Source organism: Carcharodon carcharias, chromosome 1 (genome assembly GCF_017639515.1).
Source record: "Carcharodon carcharias isolate sCarCar2 chromosome 1, sCarCar2.pri, whole genome shotgun sequence".
Classification (NCBI taxonomy): domain Eukaryota; kingdom Metazoa; phylum Chordata; class Chondrichthyes; order Lamniformes; family Lamnidae; genus Carcharodon; species Carcharodon carcharias.
In genome coordinates this window covers 103746198-103764800 of record NC_054467.1, presented here as the reverse complement: position 1 = coordinate 103764800, position 18603 = coordinate 103746198, and the positions used below count along the sequence as shown (strand labels likewise).

The 18603-nt window shown below is 38.6% G+C and overlaps 1 protein-coding gene across 5 annotated transcripts in view; it reads right to left on the bottom strand.

Moving 5' to 3' along the window:
• The window catches only part of ptpn13 (protein tyrosine phosphatase non-receptor type 13), a 270908-nt gene that overhangs the window by 154547 nt on the left and 97758 nt on the right, over positions 1–18603 (bottom strand). For 4 of the 5 annotated variants that reach the window (XM_041196016.1, XM_041195983.1, XM_041195993.1 and 1 more), the window contains 6 exons: positions 15307–15406; positions 12856–13075; positions 11724–11798; positions 10089–10263; positions 4205–4355; positions 2528–2666 (listed from right to left, as the gene is read on the bottom strand). In XM_041196016.1, coding sequence (XP_041051950.1) covers positions 2528–2666; positions 4205–4355; positions 10089–10263; positions 11724–11798; positions 12856–13075; positions 15307–15406 — 860 coding nt within the window. The remainder of the gene's footprint in view (positions 1–2527; positions 2667–4204; positions 4356–10088; positions 10264–11723; positions 11799–12855; positions 13076–15306; positions 15407–18603) is intronic. The other variant, XM_041196006.1, reaches the window with a different exon arrangement.

The window sequence follows — 18603 nt, the reverse complement described above, 5'->3', positions numbered from 1 at the left end:
GTCCATCCCTAATTGCCCTTGTTCAAAGGGCATTTAAGAGTCAACCACATTGCTGTGGGTCTGGAGTCACATGCAGGCCAGACCAGGTAAAGACAGCAGATTTCCAGACGGCAGATTAGTGAACCAGATGAGTTTTTACAAAATCGACAATGGTTTCATGGTCATCATTAGACTTTTAATTTCAGAATTTTTTTTTTATTGAATTCAAATTCCACCATCTGCCCTGGATTACTAGTCCAGTGATAATACCACTACACCATCGCCTCCCCGGGTGGATGTGGAAAGGATGTTTCTTCTTCTGGGAGAATCTAGAACTAAGAGTCATTGTTTAAAAATGGGGTCAGCCATTTAATACAGAGATGAGGAAAAACTTTTTCTCTCCGAGGATTAAGAGACTTTGGAATTCTCTTCCTCAAAATGTGGTTCAGGCAGAGTCTTTGAATATCTTTAAGGCAGAAGTAGATGGATTCTCAATAAGTAAGTAAAGGTTATTTGGGGGGTAGGCAGGAATGTGAAGTTGAGGTTAAAATTAGGTCAGCCATGATATCACGGAATGGCGAAATTGGCTCGAGGGGCCAGGTGGCCTACTCCTGCTCCTGATTCGTATGCTCATAAGTACAACCTGCCCATTTTGAGCATGCTCCTCCTGCCCCACAACTGGCCTTAATGCCCAGGAATTTGAAGTTCTCCCTCCTACACCATTTCTCCAACCACACATCAAATGGTCTTATCCTATTATTCCTAAACTCACTAGCATGGGACTGGCAGTAATTCAGAGATTTTCCACTTTGAGGCCCTGCTCTTCAATTTCCTCCCAAACTCCTGAAACTCATGACTGCAAGACTTCAAACCTTTTCCAACCTATGGCATTGGTTTCCAAATGGACAATGACTTCTGGCTTTCTCATTCCCCCAGCCCCTCTCAAATTCCCCAGAATGTTCTGTACCCTCTCAATGATCTCCTTTAGCTACACTTACAGCAATCTGCTCTTAATTCCAATAGCACAATCGATATATTTTACACCATACCTCAAATAGTTAACAATTTGAATCCAACTGTTAACTTATAAGAAATTTAACTAAAACTACTTCAAATGGTACAGTTTAAATTTTATAGAACAAAACCGACAGTTTAAAAGAAATTTAAAACCCAAGAACCTGAAGATTTTGGGTACATTTTTAAAGGTTTTTAAAAAACATTTTAGGCCATGCACTAGATGTTGGACATTATTGGATCACAAGGAGCGCAAGATTCAATTCAGAGGCAACAATATTGCAAATGTTAAAACAATCATCAAATGCAAATAATGAATTAAATCTGTGGGATACATTGTACCATTTATTCAAAATCTGCAATTTTAATGTCACTTTAAAATAATTTAGCTGTCATGTTATTGTTGATTTTTCCTGCAAAATTAAGTTGCTTTTATTTCCCTATTCAAGTAATCTATAATATTGGTCAGCATTTTGCTAGGTTAATAATGCTGGGACTGTCAGTGCTCACCACTATTACTGGATAAAACTGATGGCAAATTCTGGCATCCACACATGCAGTTAAACTACTATTATTTATTAATTGTGCTTCTATTTTTCGTTATGTTAAACATAGAAAAAAACAGACTGCTGTCAGAGGTAATCTGCTCCTCTGCAGAGTATGCTGTTGCAGTATTTGCTGATGGAATCTGCACAGAAATTGCTGTTGAGGGGTGAACTTGAATTAATTATCAATTATTATTACAGTAAAGACCGATGAAAACCTTAAGCTTTATTCAATCAGATATAACTGTGCTCTTAATGACATAGTAAATCATGATTACTGCTGAGCAACTTCTCTGGCCCTGAAAAATTAATTTTACAATCATGGTATCACATTCTATCAGAAGAAAATTAATGTTACAGATTTTAACAAATACGTTTTTCAAATTAAGGTACTCCCTTAACCCCGGGCATGTCCCAATTTTTATTTTGACATATTCCTTTTTTTACTTCCTGCTTTGCCACCTGTGAGGATTCTTCAATTGACTAGTTAATCAGCCTGGTTTCTGCTCGTTTTGTTCACAGAGGGTAAAGGGCCTGAATTCAAACTATTGTTTGAAGAGTCTAAACTTTAGAGTCTGTTAAAATTTTGCAGGCAATTTACAGGTGAATGCCAAGTACCATTCCTTCATTGCTAACTGCAAAATCTGACCCATTACAATGTTTGTTCTTTCCAATTTTTATGCAACATATTCATGTAGTGGGCAATTTTCACCCAACTCATCTAGTGGGAAACTGGTGGGATCAGCTGCAATGCTGGTTTTACTCTCAAATGAAATCCATGGATAGTAAAAGTGGGCAGGCTGAAAATCCAGCGTTTCACCTGATCTGGTCAGTTTCCCACCAGGCATGCTCAGTTAAAATTGTCCCTGTAAAATCAAAAATGCCAGAAATTGGGAGACAGGGCAGCTAGAGCAAAGAACAAAATATTATATGGTTCCGATATGTAACTTATTCCTAGCACTATTAGTGAGCTGTAGGTAGATGCAAACCTCTGGCTGGTAGTCCCCAAATTCAGCTTGAAGAGCTAATGAAGCAAGCAGCAAGGCTGTTTCATCATTGCAGTGCAACCTCTCTTCCAATATATCCCTCCGCAACTGCAAATAGTACTGATGCCTGGTCAGCGTATGCCTTCATTAAAAATGAAGAGAAGTGCAAATAAGTGATAAATCATCTTGAAACAAGAAACAATAATTAATTCCTCCCATTTCGTATAAGAAACTAATTTATAAATAAAGGGGCCCAAAGATTATAGTGATTGAGTGGTGCAATGGGTTAGAACACCACCCTTTCATTTCAGTCAGACTCTACCTCAGACATATGGAATGAAAGTCTTCCATTTCTGTTGAATAAAAGGGTCCAAACTGAAATTTATTTCGTCATTTTTAACCCAAATTCTAATGAATTATATTTCATACAGCGAAGCAAATCAAAATTCAGCACTAAATTAGTAATCTCTGCTGGGAGACCACAAGGAAGGAAGGCTAGATCTATTGAAAAAAATTAATCTGTGCTTTCCTAAAGGAAAATTTTAATCTGCACCCAAGCTTGCTATAGCTAATCTGAAAATGCATAAGGTGGAATGGTGTTTGATTCTCCTGCACTATACTTTAATGAGGACAAACATTCGGCAAATTAATTAAAAAAAAACTTTTACTGATACCAAATAGGCTTTACTTTGGGGGTGGGTTGGGTGAGGAAGAGAGAGTCGGGTTGGACTGCTCTTATAATTGTGGATTAAAAGTTACGGTGTCACCAAATAAACCCTTCATTTGTTTAGAAGATCGCATGACCTACAACTCTCTTAGTATTCCAATGATTTAAGTGAACAGCAGGGGGTGCAAGGAACTGATTTTCAGTAACAATGTGACATGGAAAAGCTGTAAATGTGACCCCCTAATTTGGGAATGGGGAAACAAAGAAGTTACCTTGTGCTTATTGAAGTTCCTTCATCTTAAAAGGTGCATTATTTTTAAACTGAAATTAATTCAGATCTCTACATGAACAAATACGTTGTGAATTGGGAAAGAAGTTATTAGTAGTATATCAAGTAAAAAATATCAGCTCTGAATGAACAAAAACAGTGGTGATGTATAACGATGATAAAATATTATGCATTTTAATGTCAAAATGCAAGATTTTATATTTTCTTCCCAAAACGAAGGATTAATAGTTACACTTCAAATGCTGGACTTCGATTGGGGTGGGGGGGGGGAGGAAATGATTCTAAACCTGACCACTTTTTTCAACTGACAAAGTATGGAATTATGCAGCAAACGGGACCATCAGACTCACTGTGCATGCATTGGCTCTTTGAATAAGATTTCCAATTAGTCCAATTGCTCATTCTTTCCCCATAACCTTCCAAATCGTTCCCCCTTCAAGTATTTATTCAATTCCCTTATAAAGGTTATTCTTGAATCTGCTTCCATCAGTGTTTCATGCAGCACTTTCCAGATTTTAACAATATGCTGCATAATTTCCTTTCCTCATGTCGCCTATGGTTCATTTGCCAATTGCTTTAAATCTGTCTTCTGCTTACCAAACCTTTTGCCATCAGAAATAGTTTCTCATTTACTTTATATTACGAATCATCTTTGATTTAGTTAATCTAGACAGTTTCTTTAACTTATAGACTAGAATTTTCATGGACACAGAAGAGTACTTACTGGATTAAGCCAACATCTTCTACAAAAAATTTTATTCGGAGAAAAAGGATGAAATTTACTGTAATTCTGTTCTTTTTCTTAGCCTCTTTCCATCCCTCTGGAGCCACTTTGGACAATTTACAATCAGGAGCAACAAAAAAAAATTCATTTTCTACAAAATAAAACATTTTTGATGTCAAGTTTACATGTTTATAAATAGTTTTATATATTTTTGTATAACACACTTGATATGTTTGTAATTATTTTTAAAAACAATTATATACATTTATATTGCAACTTGAATGTGGATAAGGCACTTCACAGAGGCATAATTAGCTGTAAATAGATGATAATACAAAGGGCAAAACATTAGAAGGGTGTGCCAAAAGTTTGATCAAACAGGTGAGTTTTCAGGAGGGCCTTAAAGGAGGAGAACGAGGTGGACAGGGGGAGGTGTTTAGGAAGGGAATTCTAGAGCATGGAGCCCAGACGACTGAGGCCATGGCCAGCAACAGTGATGTGAAGGGAGAGATGAGGATAGGTGGTACATAAAAGGCCAGAATTAGAGGAACATAAAGCTCACAGAGCAATGGAGTTGCATGGCTGGAGAAGACTACAAAAAGAGGGGCAAGGACATAAGGTGAAAATTTTACATCTGAGGTCCTGGGGTCTGGGAGTTAACATGGGTCAACAAGGACAGGAGTGAAATGAGTGGAAATTGTTGCAGGATAGGATGTGAGCAGCAAAAATTTTGATGTGCTGAAATTTATGGAGGAGAGGATGGTGGATGCGAGGCTGGCCAGGAGAGCATTAGAACAATCAAGTCTGGAGATAACAAAGGCATGGTTGAGAGTTACAGCAGAATATGGGCAGAGGTGAGACTAGAGACCAATAATTTACAAACATGGAAGTCGGCAATCTTTGTAACAGAGAGTACATGGGGTTGGCAGCCCAGCAAGTTTTGAAACAGTCTAGTTCAGCCCGAGACAATTACCAAGGAGGGGAATAGAATTTGTGCTGACAGCACAGACTATGGCTCCTGTCTTCCAAATGGAGGAAATTGCAAGATTGTCAGCATACATCTGAAAGCTGACTTCAAGTCAGTAGATGGTGTCACTAAAGAGTGGTATTTAGATGGAGAAGGGACCATGTCCAGCTCCATGGAATGAGAAATTGAAGGATAGTAAGAGAAGACATTGCTGCAGATGTTTTAACTACAATTAAATAAGAGTGGAATAAAGCAAGGAAAATCTCAAACAGCTGGACAAAGGAGGAAAGGCATTGGAGGAGGACCACAGAGCTTGAGCAGGAATAACACACCAAGCACAGAAGATGTAATTTGTGACTGTGGTTAAGACTGCTTCAGTGCTGTGGCAGGGATGGAATCATAATTGGAAAGATTCAAAGATTTCAAAAATTATCTTTTGCCCATCCCCCTGGATGCTAACCTATAATAATTCCGTATTTTTACAAGAAAAAAACAACTATATTTTGATGCAATCATAGACATTTAAGTTTACAGCACAGCCTAAAGAAACCTTAAATCTTTGCCTTGTGTTTGAAGATGTGTTACAAAATGTTCTACAGTCCTAAAAGACCTATGAGCAGAGGTGGAGTGACTATGTAGGACATTGAGAGATTTCCCAGAGCATCAGTAAATTATTCCTGAGTTGCGGCATTTGTGACCTCTTCCCTCCCCACCCTCCCATTTTCCTTAAGAAACTTCCGTAACCATTTGAGGGTTTGTTCCTCACCATCCCACTCCAAGAAAGGCAACAGAAAAATCCAGTGTAAGCCCTACCCTAAAATTAGTTAAGAATATTCTAATTACAAGGGAGGGAATAGTTTAATGACATGAACCCTGGATAAGACTGGATAAGATTTTAACTATGAAGAAAATGACTGATCCCAATCAGAGTCAGCTCTTTGAGAGATACAAGAACCAGCTCTTGGTTTCTTTCAAGAACTTTTAATAACCTCACAAACCTGATTGGTGCCTGTAACAAGTCATGTTTTCTACCAATGTATTTTTTATTAACTCATTGACACCACATAGGTGAGCCCCTACTCACTTTGATCTTCAAGCTTAACCGTAAACACTTAGTATATGGGATATAAAATGCTGCTGGCACCAAAATGTTTCCTTTTGTTGTGAATTTGCTGCTCGAGAAAAATAAGAATTTCACTGCCTGCCGCGTCATTTTAGAAATCAGCCACGCTGGCAATTTTTGCAACCAGCTATTAAACAAGCTTTCTCAAAACAGAATTAGTTACAGAAGGCGGCAATGTGAAGCACTGGAAAGTTCAATACAGTATTAAAAGTCTGGAACCAATGTACAAGTTAATCAAACAAACCATTCAGGCAACCCTTTGAATTATTCATAAAGAAGTTGAGATTAACTACTTTACAAAGAGAAATAAGCCATCCTTTTTTCTCAGCAAAAAAACAGAATACACTCTTTGTACAAATTACAGTTAAGTATGAGCTTACAGAGTTTAATTCATTTGCAGCAATACAAACCATACAGAATCATAGTTGCCAGTCTTGTAATATTCATATGCATGGTTCAACTTTGATCTAAAAGTGGCTCCTTTTTGCTCATATGCAGCATTGCCTGCATGAGATTATAAGGCAAATATACTACTCATGAAAGTAATCCCACAAGGTTATGAGGTATGATCTATCAAATTAAATTAATGGACAAACGAGATGAATAGTTAACAAGAAGCGTTTTGTAATACAATTTTCAACAACTTTATCATCAAAATATTAACATTCCTAAACAGAGTGTCATTTCATAGAGGTACCATGACAGTAAGCTACATCTCATCTCTGAACACAAATGCTGCTGTCTGGCAAAGCTGTAAGTTCCATTCAGAGTGCTGAGTTTAAAATTGTTATTTAAAAAGTAAGTAAAAATCAGAAAAATCAAAAATAAAATGTCAAGACATAGAGAAATAAATTTGCGAGGAAATTGCACAGAGTTACAAGAATTATACAGTATTATAACGGGGAATTTTAATTAACCTAAGACAGTCTGGGATAGTAATAGTGTAAAAGGCAGAGAGGGGCAAGAGTTTCTAGAGTGAGTTCAGGAGCATTTTCTATATGGCTGAGATCTTCCTGCCCTGGCACTGTGGTGGATGCAGGAAACCAGCCTAAAATCCATTGACTTCGGTGAAGCCAGAAGATCCCGCCAGCGGGAGGAGCCAGAAAATCCCACCCTATCATTATGCTTCAGCTTAATGAGGAAGGGGGCTTTGCTGGATCTGGTTCTGGGGAATGAGACAGATCAAGTGACAGTAGGGGAATATTTAGGGGGCTGTGATCATAATACCATAAGATCTAGACTGGCTATGGAAAAGGACAGGGAACAATCTAGAATAAAAATAATTAATTAGGGCAGGGCCAACTTCAATTGGATGAGAACAATTCTGTCCCAAGTAAGTTGGGATCAAAGATTGGCAGACAAAACTGTAATGGACCAATGGGCTGCCTTTAAAAAGGAGATGCTTTAGGTACAGTCAAATTATGTTCCCATGAAGGGGAGAGGCAGGGCAGCAAATCCAGAGCTCCCTGGATGTTGGAAGCAATAGTGAGTAAGATGAAGCAGAAAAAGGGTGCATATCACAGATGTCAGGTGGATAATACAATTGAGAACCAGGAAGGCTATAGAAGATTCTGAATAGTAGTGAAAAAAATAAAAGAAACAACAAGAGAGTACGAGAAGAGGATGGCAACTAACATGAAAGGGAATCCAAAAGTCTTCTATAGGCATATAAATGGTACAAGAGTGGCAAAAGAAGGAATGGGGTTGATTAAGGGGATATACAGATAGAAGCAGAGGACATGACTGAGGTACTAAATGAGAACTTTGTATTTGTCTTTACCAAGGAAGAAGATGCTGTCCAAGTCAAAGTGGAAGAGGAGGTAGTTGAGACACAGGATGGGCTAAAAACTAGTAAAGAGCTATTAAATAGGGTGGCTGTACTTTAAGTTGATTAACCACAAGGACTAAATGAGATGCATCCAAAGATACTGAGGGAAGTAAGGGCGGAAACTGAAGAAGCACTGGCCATAATCTTTCAATCCTCCTTAGGTACAGACACTAGGAAATTGCAAATATTACAACCCTTGTTCAAAGTGCGTAAGGGTAAACCCAGCAAGTATAGGCCAGTCAGTTTAAACTCAGTGGTGGGAATGCCTTTAGAAAAGATAATTCAGGACAAAATTAACAGTCATTTGAACAAATTTGGATCAAATAAGGGAATCCAGCATGGATTTGTTAAGGGCAAATCCTGTTTAACTTAACTTGGTTGAGTTTTTTGATGAGGTAACTGAAAGGGAAATGACGTTGATGTGGTGTACATGGACTTCCAAAAGACATTTGATAATGTAGATAAAGTGCCATAAACAGGCTTGTCAGCAAGTTAGAGCTCATGGAATAAAAGGACAATAGCAGCATAGATACAAAATTAATGGAATGACAGGAAACAGAGAGCAGTGGTGAACAGTTGTTTTTAGACTGGAGGAGTGTATGTAGTAGGGTTCCCCAGGGGTCGGTGTTAGGAACACTGCTTTTTTATGTATATTAATAGCCTTAATTTTGGTATAACAGGGCACAATTTCAAAATTTGTGGATGACACATTACTTAAAGTCAAAACAAAAATTACTGGAAATACTCAAGCAGGTCAGGCATCTGAGGAGTTAACATTTCAGGTCAAGATGGCCTTTCATCAGAACATCATTATCATCAGATTCTGATGAAAGGTCAACTCAGCTTGAAAAGTTATCTCTGTTTCTCTCCACAAATGCTGCCTGATCTGTTGAGCATTTTGCTTTTGTGACAAAACTTGAAGTACTGTGAACTATGAGATGGATAGTGATAAATTTTAAGGGGACATAGGCTAGTAGAATGGGCAGACAAGTGGCAGATGAAATTTAATGCCAAGAAGAGTGAAATGTAAAGAGTACCATTCTAAAGGAGTTACAGGAGTAGAGGGACCTAGAGGTATATGTGTCATTGAAGGTGGCAGGGAAGGTTGATGAAAGCGGTTAATAAAGCACATAGGATACTGGACTTTATAAATAGGGGCATGGGGGTACAAAAGAAAGGAGGTTATAATAAACCTGTATAAAACACTCGTTCAGCCTCAATTGGAGTATTGTGCCCAGTTCTGGGCACCGCACTTTAGGAATGATCTGAAGGTATTAGTAAAGGTGCTGGATTCAGGGAATGTTTCTAGAGATGCAGAACCTCACTTATGTGGGTAGATTAGACAAGCTGAGGTTATTCTCCTTGGAGAAGAGATAATTAAAAGGAAATTTGATGGAAATGTTCAAAATCATGATGTGTCTGGACAGAGCAGACTGGGAGAAGCTGTTCCCATTGACAGTAGGATTGAGAACCAGAGGGCACCGATGTTGGGTAGTTGGCAAAGAAGCAATGGCAACATGAGGAAAAGATTTTTTATGCAGAACATGGTTAGGATCTGGAATTTGCTGCATGAGAGTGTGGTGGAGGTTTACAAAAAGGGAATTGGATAATTACCTGAAGAAAAAAAAAAATTGCAGGATTATGGGGGAAAGGCAGAGCAGGACTAGGCAAACTACTCTTACAAAAATCCAGCACAGACACAATGGGTCAAATAGCCTCCTTCTGCGTTGTATGAAAATCATTGTATGATTTTCCATCATAAAAATTTACCATTATTTTCAAGGCATTGGCTTACACTGGCAGAAAACTGAACATATTTCAACATCTTGCTGGTACAGAAAATGTACAAATACTTGTTATCAAAAGAACTGCCACCCCAATACTCAAACCTCAGCACTCTACTATGAATATCAAACACATAAAACCAATAATTACAAACTGTAACTTTTAACAGCTATCCATTTACCTTTTAAATAGGCCAAGGAAAAAAAATGATGTTCCACCAGGCCAATGTGAGCAACCACCATATCAAACACATCCTTGCACGTTGACTTGGTGTCACAGGTCAATTCCAAGCACTGTCCACTTAACAACATGATGTTCACTTTTCGACGAATGTCCTCCCCCTTTCCATTCTTAGTCTGTAATCATACATTCATGAACATCATAAGTTGATTAATGTGCTGTCCATTTGCCTGGCTACAAGCAAATGTGCTTTTAACTTAATAGAACTTCAATTATTGTTACATTAAAAAAAGCCTAAACAGCTGTGAAAGTCTTAAAATATAGTCAGCTAGGTATCAAAAAAGCAGTGTGCACACCCAATTTACATGCTTGTGCAAACAGCACAAAGTGAGTCAACGATTCTTACAAAATGAACACCTGCACAATGCAGCAGCTCGTTTTTCTGCAAATCAAGTTAATTTGTTAAAATAAATTTATTTAAAAAAAGCTTTAGGTGTGCTTGGTCCAAGATCATAACACAGTCTATAAGTGTCACCTAATAACACCAATTGAAACCCCTTCAATCCATTTATCGTTAACTAGGAGCAGGCTTATAGGGGCTTAGTCAAATTTCTCCTGTTTTTGTGGACAGAAAAACATGGGCAATTTTCCACATTGTCAGGCAGTTGCCAGTGTTGTACTTATATAGGAGCAGGTTGGCTAAAGGCATGCCTAGATCTTCAGCTGAGATGCTGTTGGAGGCCATTACCTTTAGCTCAGCTATTAACCAACTTAACCCAAATTAAATACCCATTATTTTAGTTCTTTCAACGTCTGCTTCTCCCTCACATGTTACTTCTCGCTGATGGTTCACTTTTAAGTTAAGAATCACTCTATCCAAAATAAAGCATATATAACCGAGAAAAAGCAAAGGGGAGCAGACACATGGGAACATCACCACCTGGAAATTCCCCATCCAAACCACTCACCATCCTGACTTGGAAATATATCACCGTTCCTTCACTGTCACTGGGTCAAAATCCTGGAACTCCCTTCCTAACAGCATTGTGAGTTTACCTACACCACATGGGCTGCAGTGGTTCATGAAAGCAGCTTACTACCACCTTCTCAAGGGCAATTAGGGATGGGCAATAAGTGCTTGCCTAGCTAGTGATGCCCACATCCCATGAATGAATTAAAAAAACAGCAGCAGCCATAACACAATCTTTGCAACTTGCTGACTGATATATCTGAAATATTGATAGAACATTGATCTACCCTGCCACAGGATGAGTGAATTGGGTGTTGCTTGCCTGAGGATTACTTAGGCAGACAAGAGTTCACTCCTATCCCCTGCTCTTCTAATACCTCCAACCCTTCATTCATCTCTTTTGCTCTCTCTTACCTTTCCCCACCTTCCTACTCCATCTATTCTTTCCTTTCTGTCTTCTCCCTCGTCTCCCCCACTCCATCCTCTATCAGCTTCCCTGCCTGATCTACTGTATCCATCCTCCTGCTGAACAATAATACTGGCCCTGATCTTTACTCCCTACACGCAACACTATGGGATATTGACCAGATTTTTTTTTTCATGAATTAAATTTTGAACAAATTCAGCTGATTAGCGAGCAATGAATATATTTTCCATTAATCTTACCAGGATTGATGTAGGAAGATCCAGCGCAACTGAAGGTTCACTGATCATTTTAACAAACTCAGGTCCAAAGAAATTCTGAGGGGGCAAAATAAAGAACGTTTCAATTATTGCTGTACAATTAAGAATAAAAAAAATAAGATCAACCTGCAGTAACTAAATGTGCTCATCCCAAATTTAAATCGTCTCTCATTCCCTATGAATGGCCATCCTGGTGTGGGGAAACTGCTTCATTTCCAACAATTTACAGTGCAAAATGTGTTAAAATGATTTAACCATGTCTCGTTTCTGGAGGAACAACCGAATGCTGTGGGGCTAGAAACCCAGATGAAATATCAAATCCCAACAAGGCCAGTAGTGAAATTAAATTCAATTAATCTGGTAATTTGAGGGCTGGCACCAGAAACCATAACAAGAAAAAAAAATCAGGAAAGCAGCCAGGTTGTAATAAAAACTGATTTGTGTGACTCCAGCACCACACCATGTGGTTGATTCTTAATATTTGTCTGAAATGGCGCAACAGGCTACTTATTTGCAAAAATAAACATTACTCAAGAAGATCCATTACGACCTTTTCAATGAAACTAGGGATTGGGCAATAACTGCAGTCTTGCCAGTGTCAGCTATATTCTGAGAATAAAGCAAAAGTCATTGTTAAGAAATAGCACATTTATGAACCATTTATATCTATCAAGGTTGAACAGACCCAGATTAGAGATAACGCAGCAAGATAAAATGCTCCCAAAACTATATTTTATCTAACCTTAGAAAAACAACCTGAAATACAACAGTGTGACATTTGTATTCTTTATGTCAGCTAACCTCGTGGAGCCTCCAAGTAAATTGTCAATTTAATACCTAAATTTAATGGATTTTAATGTGGTGAGCCCACACCAACCAAGAGCTGGGTGGAGAGAGTCCAGTGAATATCTTCATCCACTGGTTTGCAAAGGATAAAACCTGGGTTCCAGAAGTAGAACAACAGGTTATTTAGTCTTAACCGGCCCACAACCTGCACTAAACCAGGATGGAAAAAGATCAGTCAGGAGCTCAACACATTGAGAAATACAGGTACAAAACACTGCTTTATTCTAAGGCTGACTGCTTCCTGCTTAAAACCAAGCAATGCTCTTACCTTCAATTTTCTTTGTGTCAGTGATGTTTCCAATGCTACATCTCTCAAAGGATCCCTGGTGATGTCTAACATGGATGCTTTGACCATGTCAGCTTGATGAAATCCTGATTGGAACTGCTTTTGATTTAGCCTGCTTTGGAGCTGCTTTAGCTCTTCCTCCTGACGTTTCAACATTAACTCTTGGCTCAATACATTATCGTCTGCTGGAACCTCATACAGACTGCAGAATTTAAAAAGGTGCAGTTTAGGGGGTTTTATGAATGCCTTAGTTGATCAGTCGCTCTTTTTTTTCTTCAATTACAAATTTAAAATTTCTCTCTCTTCTTCCACTAGATTTTTTTCTCCCCTCTTTGGCCTCTTTTGTGCAGTGGACCATTTGCCAACTATCTGGCAAGTTGGCAATACTGACCTATAAACAAGTCATGTATGAGCAACAGCACAGGATGACTCACTAACTTGTTTCCTCCCTGTCTTTTTGATCAGGACAACCACTGGTGGCCTGGCTTATTGTGTGTGCAAATCACTTCTGTTACAAGTCCATACTGGGTCAGTTTTGCTTTTTACAAAGCAGAATTCCAAAACAAATACAAATACTCACTTGGTGTTTTTGTCAGACCACTGTTAATAATTGATTGGGCTGGGGTAGTGGTTTGGGGAGAATGGCTCCCAGTGGATGCAGGAAAAAGCTTTAACATTCATTGTTTCTCGAAACAGCAATGGCAATGACAACAATGCCAACAAAACAAAATTTAGCCAATGCATTTGCTTTTAAAAACATAAGAAAAAATAGCCAGGCAAAATCTCAAAATGCAAAAGTCCTCTTTTATGGTATGTAAGGTTTTAATTCATGTTTTTTTCATAACACTTTCTGTGGAAACATCAAGCTTTAATAATCATTGTGGTTGTAGTAGTAATAAAAACTTCTGAATTAAGTTCCATTAGTACTTACAGTGAATATTCATGGAAGCATGCCACAAAAGTTATAGCACTTAAAAGTGCATGTCATTACATCATAAAAAAATCTCATTCATTCTTTCTCAAAATGTGACATGAAATATCACTCCCATTCTATTCTGTTTTTCCAAGGCTACTAGTGTCAAAAAACACACATATCTCCCAATTTTACCTTCAAATCCCTGGGCACAAAAAACATGTTGCCATTTTTTTTTTAAGTTGTGAACGTCCAACTATGGACAGGATTCTTAGTGGAAAGATCCAAAAGATGATGCGAGTTAAGAGATGATTGCTTCTCCATGCATAATTGCATTCAGTATCTCTTGGCCCCAATTAAATCACCATTTCTCAAGTGGTGACTGCATTATGATTTTCAGCCCCTCACCCCATACCCATTTTGCTAAAATAATATGTTTTCAAACAAAGAATATACCATCTTGTCTGTAAAGACACCACATAGTGAATGTCTTTTCAATAACCTGGTAATGTAAGTTTTGTTAAAAAAATTGCTACAATGACTTTTTACTCTGATTAACTAGTGGGAGGCAAGATACCCACTGAAAATTTGAATTGGTATCAACCACTGTGTGAGCGAGGTGTTGCTGTGTTACTCCTTTTGTACTGTAGATGGCATAGTTATTAACTGTGTGCTTTAAGGACAAATTAACTGTCTACTCATCAGTTCTCATTCCTGGGTCCCACCCTGGTCTCAGATTACTAACTGTTGTGGAGAGACCACCCAAATTAATCTCTCTGAAGCTGCAAATCATGGAACATATTATGGGAAGATGCACTGAATGGGCTCCTTGACCTGCTAACACTCCAGTCTGTTTTCTCAGTTTTTTCAATTTTTCAAAAATGCGCTTTTCCCAAATTCTATGCAGGAGTTTATAAATTCAGATAAACTATATTAAAACAAATAAGTACTAATCTGTGATGGAACTTGTCCACACTAACTGTCCTTATTAAGTTGCAACCCTAAGAACAGAGATTTCAATGGTGATTTTTTTAAAAATCTGAACACCACCACAACACAAAATATGATACTATTTATTTATTACTGGTTTCTGTAACTGTGACAATCCTAGTGATTACTTAATGGCCATGTTACAAAATAATCTAATTGCCTAAAATTGAAGTGTAAAGCTGGGATTCACAATTTCAGTACTGTACACATTTTCCACCGTAAAACAAAAATTAAAAATTCAGGGATTATAGCATATAAACTCTGACAGTTATTCATGATTGTCAAAGTATGTATGGTAGTTAAAGGGAAAGGAGGGTTAAATTACAAGGAAAAAGTTTTCTAGTGAATTGATGATAGAGCTCCCACTTTCCTCTATAATGTGAGCCCTCTCAAGAATTATGGAAATTGGTGAATAATCACATAAATGAACCCAAGTACCACAGACATTTTGTGATTGGAGTGTGCTAAAGTAGGTTCCATCATCTTAATAACCCACTGGATCTAGTTTATGAATTGTAAAAATATAGTACCTGGATCTTTTGTTTGGAACGTATGAGTCTGTCAAGAACTCATCTTCCCCAGCAAGACCTGCTTGAGAACTGTACCTTCTAACATCATCATTCCTGTGGACTGTCAGCAGGGAAAAATAGAAGAATTGTTGATTATCTAGATCACACAAATATTCACAAATACATATTTAGGTATCAAATATTTCACTAAAATAACTTGTCTTCATATAGCACCTTTAATACAGTGTAATGTCCCAAGGCACTTCACAAGAGCATTATCAAATAAAATTTAACATCAAGATACAAGAAGATATTAGGACAGGTGACCAGAAGCTTGGTCAAAGAGGCAGGTTGTAAGAAACATCTTCAATGAGAGGTAGAGAGGTGAAGGGGCTCAGGGCGATAATTACAGAGCTTAGAGCCCTGGCAACTGAAGGTGCAGCTGCTAATGATGGAGTAATTAGAACCAGGGATGCAAAGGAGGTCGGGGTTGGAGGAATAAAAGGTTAGACACCACAAAGACTGCTTTTTTCAGCATGTATGAATGCAATCTCAAAGGTCAGTTTATGATATTTTTGCATATGCAGGAGCTTTATTCAGATTTGCAGACACAGTGACACTCTTGACATCAACTGGGCTTTATGCACACTGTAATTCAACTACTAATTTGCAATTTTGAGAATAATGGTCAACTGACATCCAGCTCCGTCCCTTCTGAATTCTGATCTAAAACATACATTGGAAACTTCCCCTAATATCAATAGTTACAGCTTAAGACCTGAATTGTGTGGATTGATAATTTGCAGAACTCATATGTAAGTTTACATTATAAAGGTCAACAGAAGACTGCTTCACCTAAACATTATGTCACTTGTTGAGCTGTGCAAGGACTATAAACCAAAAACACCATAACTGAGAATTTTAAATTGGGGGTGTTGGGTAACCAGGAACAAATGCACATCAGAAAGGATGGATCAGTGCAAAAGTGCAGAGTTGCATATAGGCAACAGAATTTTGATTGAGCTGAAGGGGGAAAGCTGACAAAAGAGTATTGGAAGTCAAGTCTGAAGATGACAAAGGTAATAATAAGGCTGTGAGCAGCAGAAGGGCTGAAGTAAAGGCACAAGTGGGTGATGTTAGGGGGAAGAGGATATGGGTCAAATAATAGGTTTGGGAGAAAAATGGGATGTAGAGTTGCAAAAAGCCTGGTTCACACTAAGATAGTAACCAGCAATGGGGAAAAATATTGCCAAGCAGTTTGACAACATGGACAATCAATGGGCCGAGAAGAGATGGGGCGGTAGAGCTGGATGTCATCAGTACATAAATGAAATTGATCCCATGTTATGGATGTTATCACCAAGGGTAGATGAGGAGGGGGCAGGGGTACAAGGTCAGATCCTGGGGAACCCAGAGTAACAGTACAGGGCAGGAAGAAAATAGGAATATAGGAGCAGAAGTAGGCCATTCAGCCCATTGAGACTGTTCCACCATTCAATATGATCATGGCTGATTATCCACTTCAATGCCTTTTTCCCCACACAACCCCATATCCCTTTATGTTACTGGCATTTAGAAATCTGTCAGTCTCTGCTTTAAATATACTCAATGGCTGAGCTTCCACAGCCCTCTGTGGTAGAGAATTCCAATGATTCACAGCCCTTTGAGTAAAAAAATTTCTCCTCATCTCGGTCCTAAGTGGCTTCCCCCTTATTTTGAAATTGTCCCCCCGGTTCTAGACTCCCCAACGAGGGGAAACATCTTACCTACATCTACCCTGTCTATCTCTAAGTATTTCATAGGTTTCAATGAGATCATCTCTCAATCTTCAAAGCTCTAGAGAATATCGGCACCATTTCCCCGATCGCTCTTCATAGGGCAGTCCCGCCATCCCCGGAACAAGTCTAGTGAACCTTCGTTGCAATCCTTCTACGGCAATAATATCCTTCCCAAACTAAGGGGACCAAAACTGCATACAGTACTCCAGGTCCGGTCTAGCCAAGGCTCTATATAATTGAAGCAAGACATCACTACTTCTGTGCTCAAATCCTCTTGTGATAAAGAGCAACATACCATTAGCCTTCCTAATTGTTTGCTGCACCTGCATGTTAGCTTTCAGTGACTAATTGACGAGGGCACCCAGGTCCATTTGTACATCTACACTTTCTAATCTCTTACCACTTAAGAAATACTCTGCACATCTGTTGCTCCAATCAAAGTGGATAACTTCACATCTTTCCACATTATATTCCAAGTGCCATGTTCTTGCCCATTCACTAAGTCTATACAAATCCTCTTGAAATCGCTTTGCATCTTCCTCACAACATTCCCAGCTAGCTTTGTGTCATCCACAAACATGGAAATATTACATTTGGTTCCCACATCCAAATCATTGACATATATTGTGAACAGCTTGGCCTGAGTACTGATCCTTGTGGTACCGCACTATTCACAGCCTGCCAACATGAGAATGACCCGTTTATTCCTACTCTCTGTTTTCTGCCTGTTAGCCAATCCTTAATCCATGCCAGTACATTACCTCCTATCCATTGTGCTTTTACTTTGCTAACCAGCTTCCTGTGGGGGACTTTATCAACAGCCTTCTGAAAATCCAAGTATACTACGTCCACCAACTCCACTTTATCAATTGTTAGTAACAGCCTCAAAAAGCTCCAACATGTTCGCCAAACATGATTTTCCATTCATAAATCCATGTTGACTATGCCGAATAAGTTCATTATTATTCAAGTGCAATTTATCACATCTTTTATAATAGATTCTATCATTTTCCCCACGATTAATGTAAGGCTAACAGATCTGCAGTTGCCTGTTTTCTCTTTCCCTCTCTTAAATAGTGGGGTGGCATTTGCTACCTTCCAATTAGCAGGAACAATTCCAGAATCTAAAGAATATTGAAGATGATCACCAATGCATCCATTATCTCCATAGCAACCTCTTTCAACACTCTGGAATGTAAGATCATCAGGTCCTGGGGACTTATCAACCTTCAGTCGCAATAATTGTTCCAATGCAACCTTCTTACCAGTACTAATCTCCTTCAATTCCTCATTCCCCTTAGTCCCTTGGATCGCTAATTCTGGGTGATTTCTTGTATCTTCCTCAGTGAAGACAGACACAAAGTAATCATTTAGCTCAGGCTTGTCCAACGTATGGTCCGTGGGCCACGGGCCCTGGAGCTAGTTTTCAAAATTCCGGTCAAATTGGTGAGTTTCAATGGAAGATTCTGCATGGAGCTGGTTTCTCTCCCGTGTTTGCTACTGATAGCCTCTTACTGCCATTAGTGAGCCTGAGAAACTG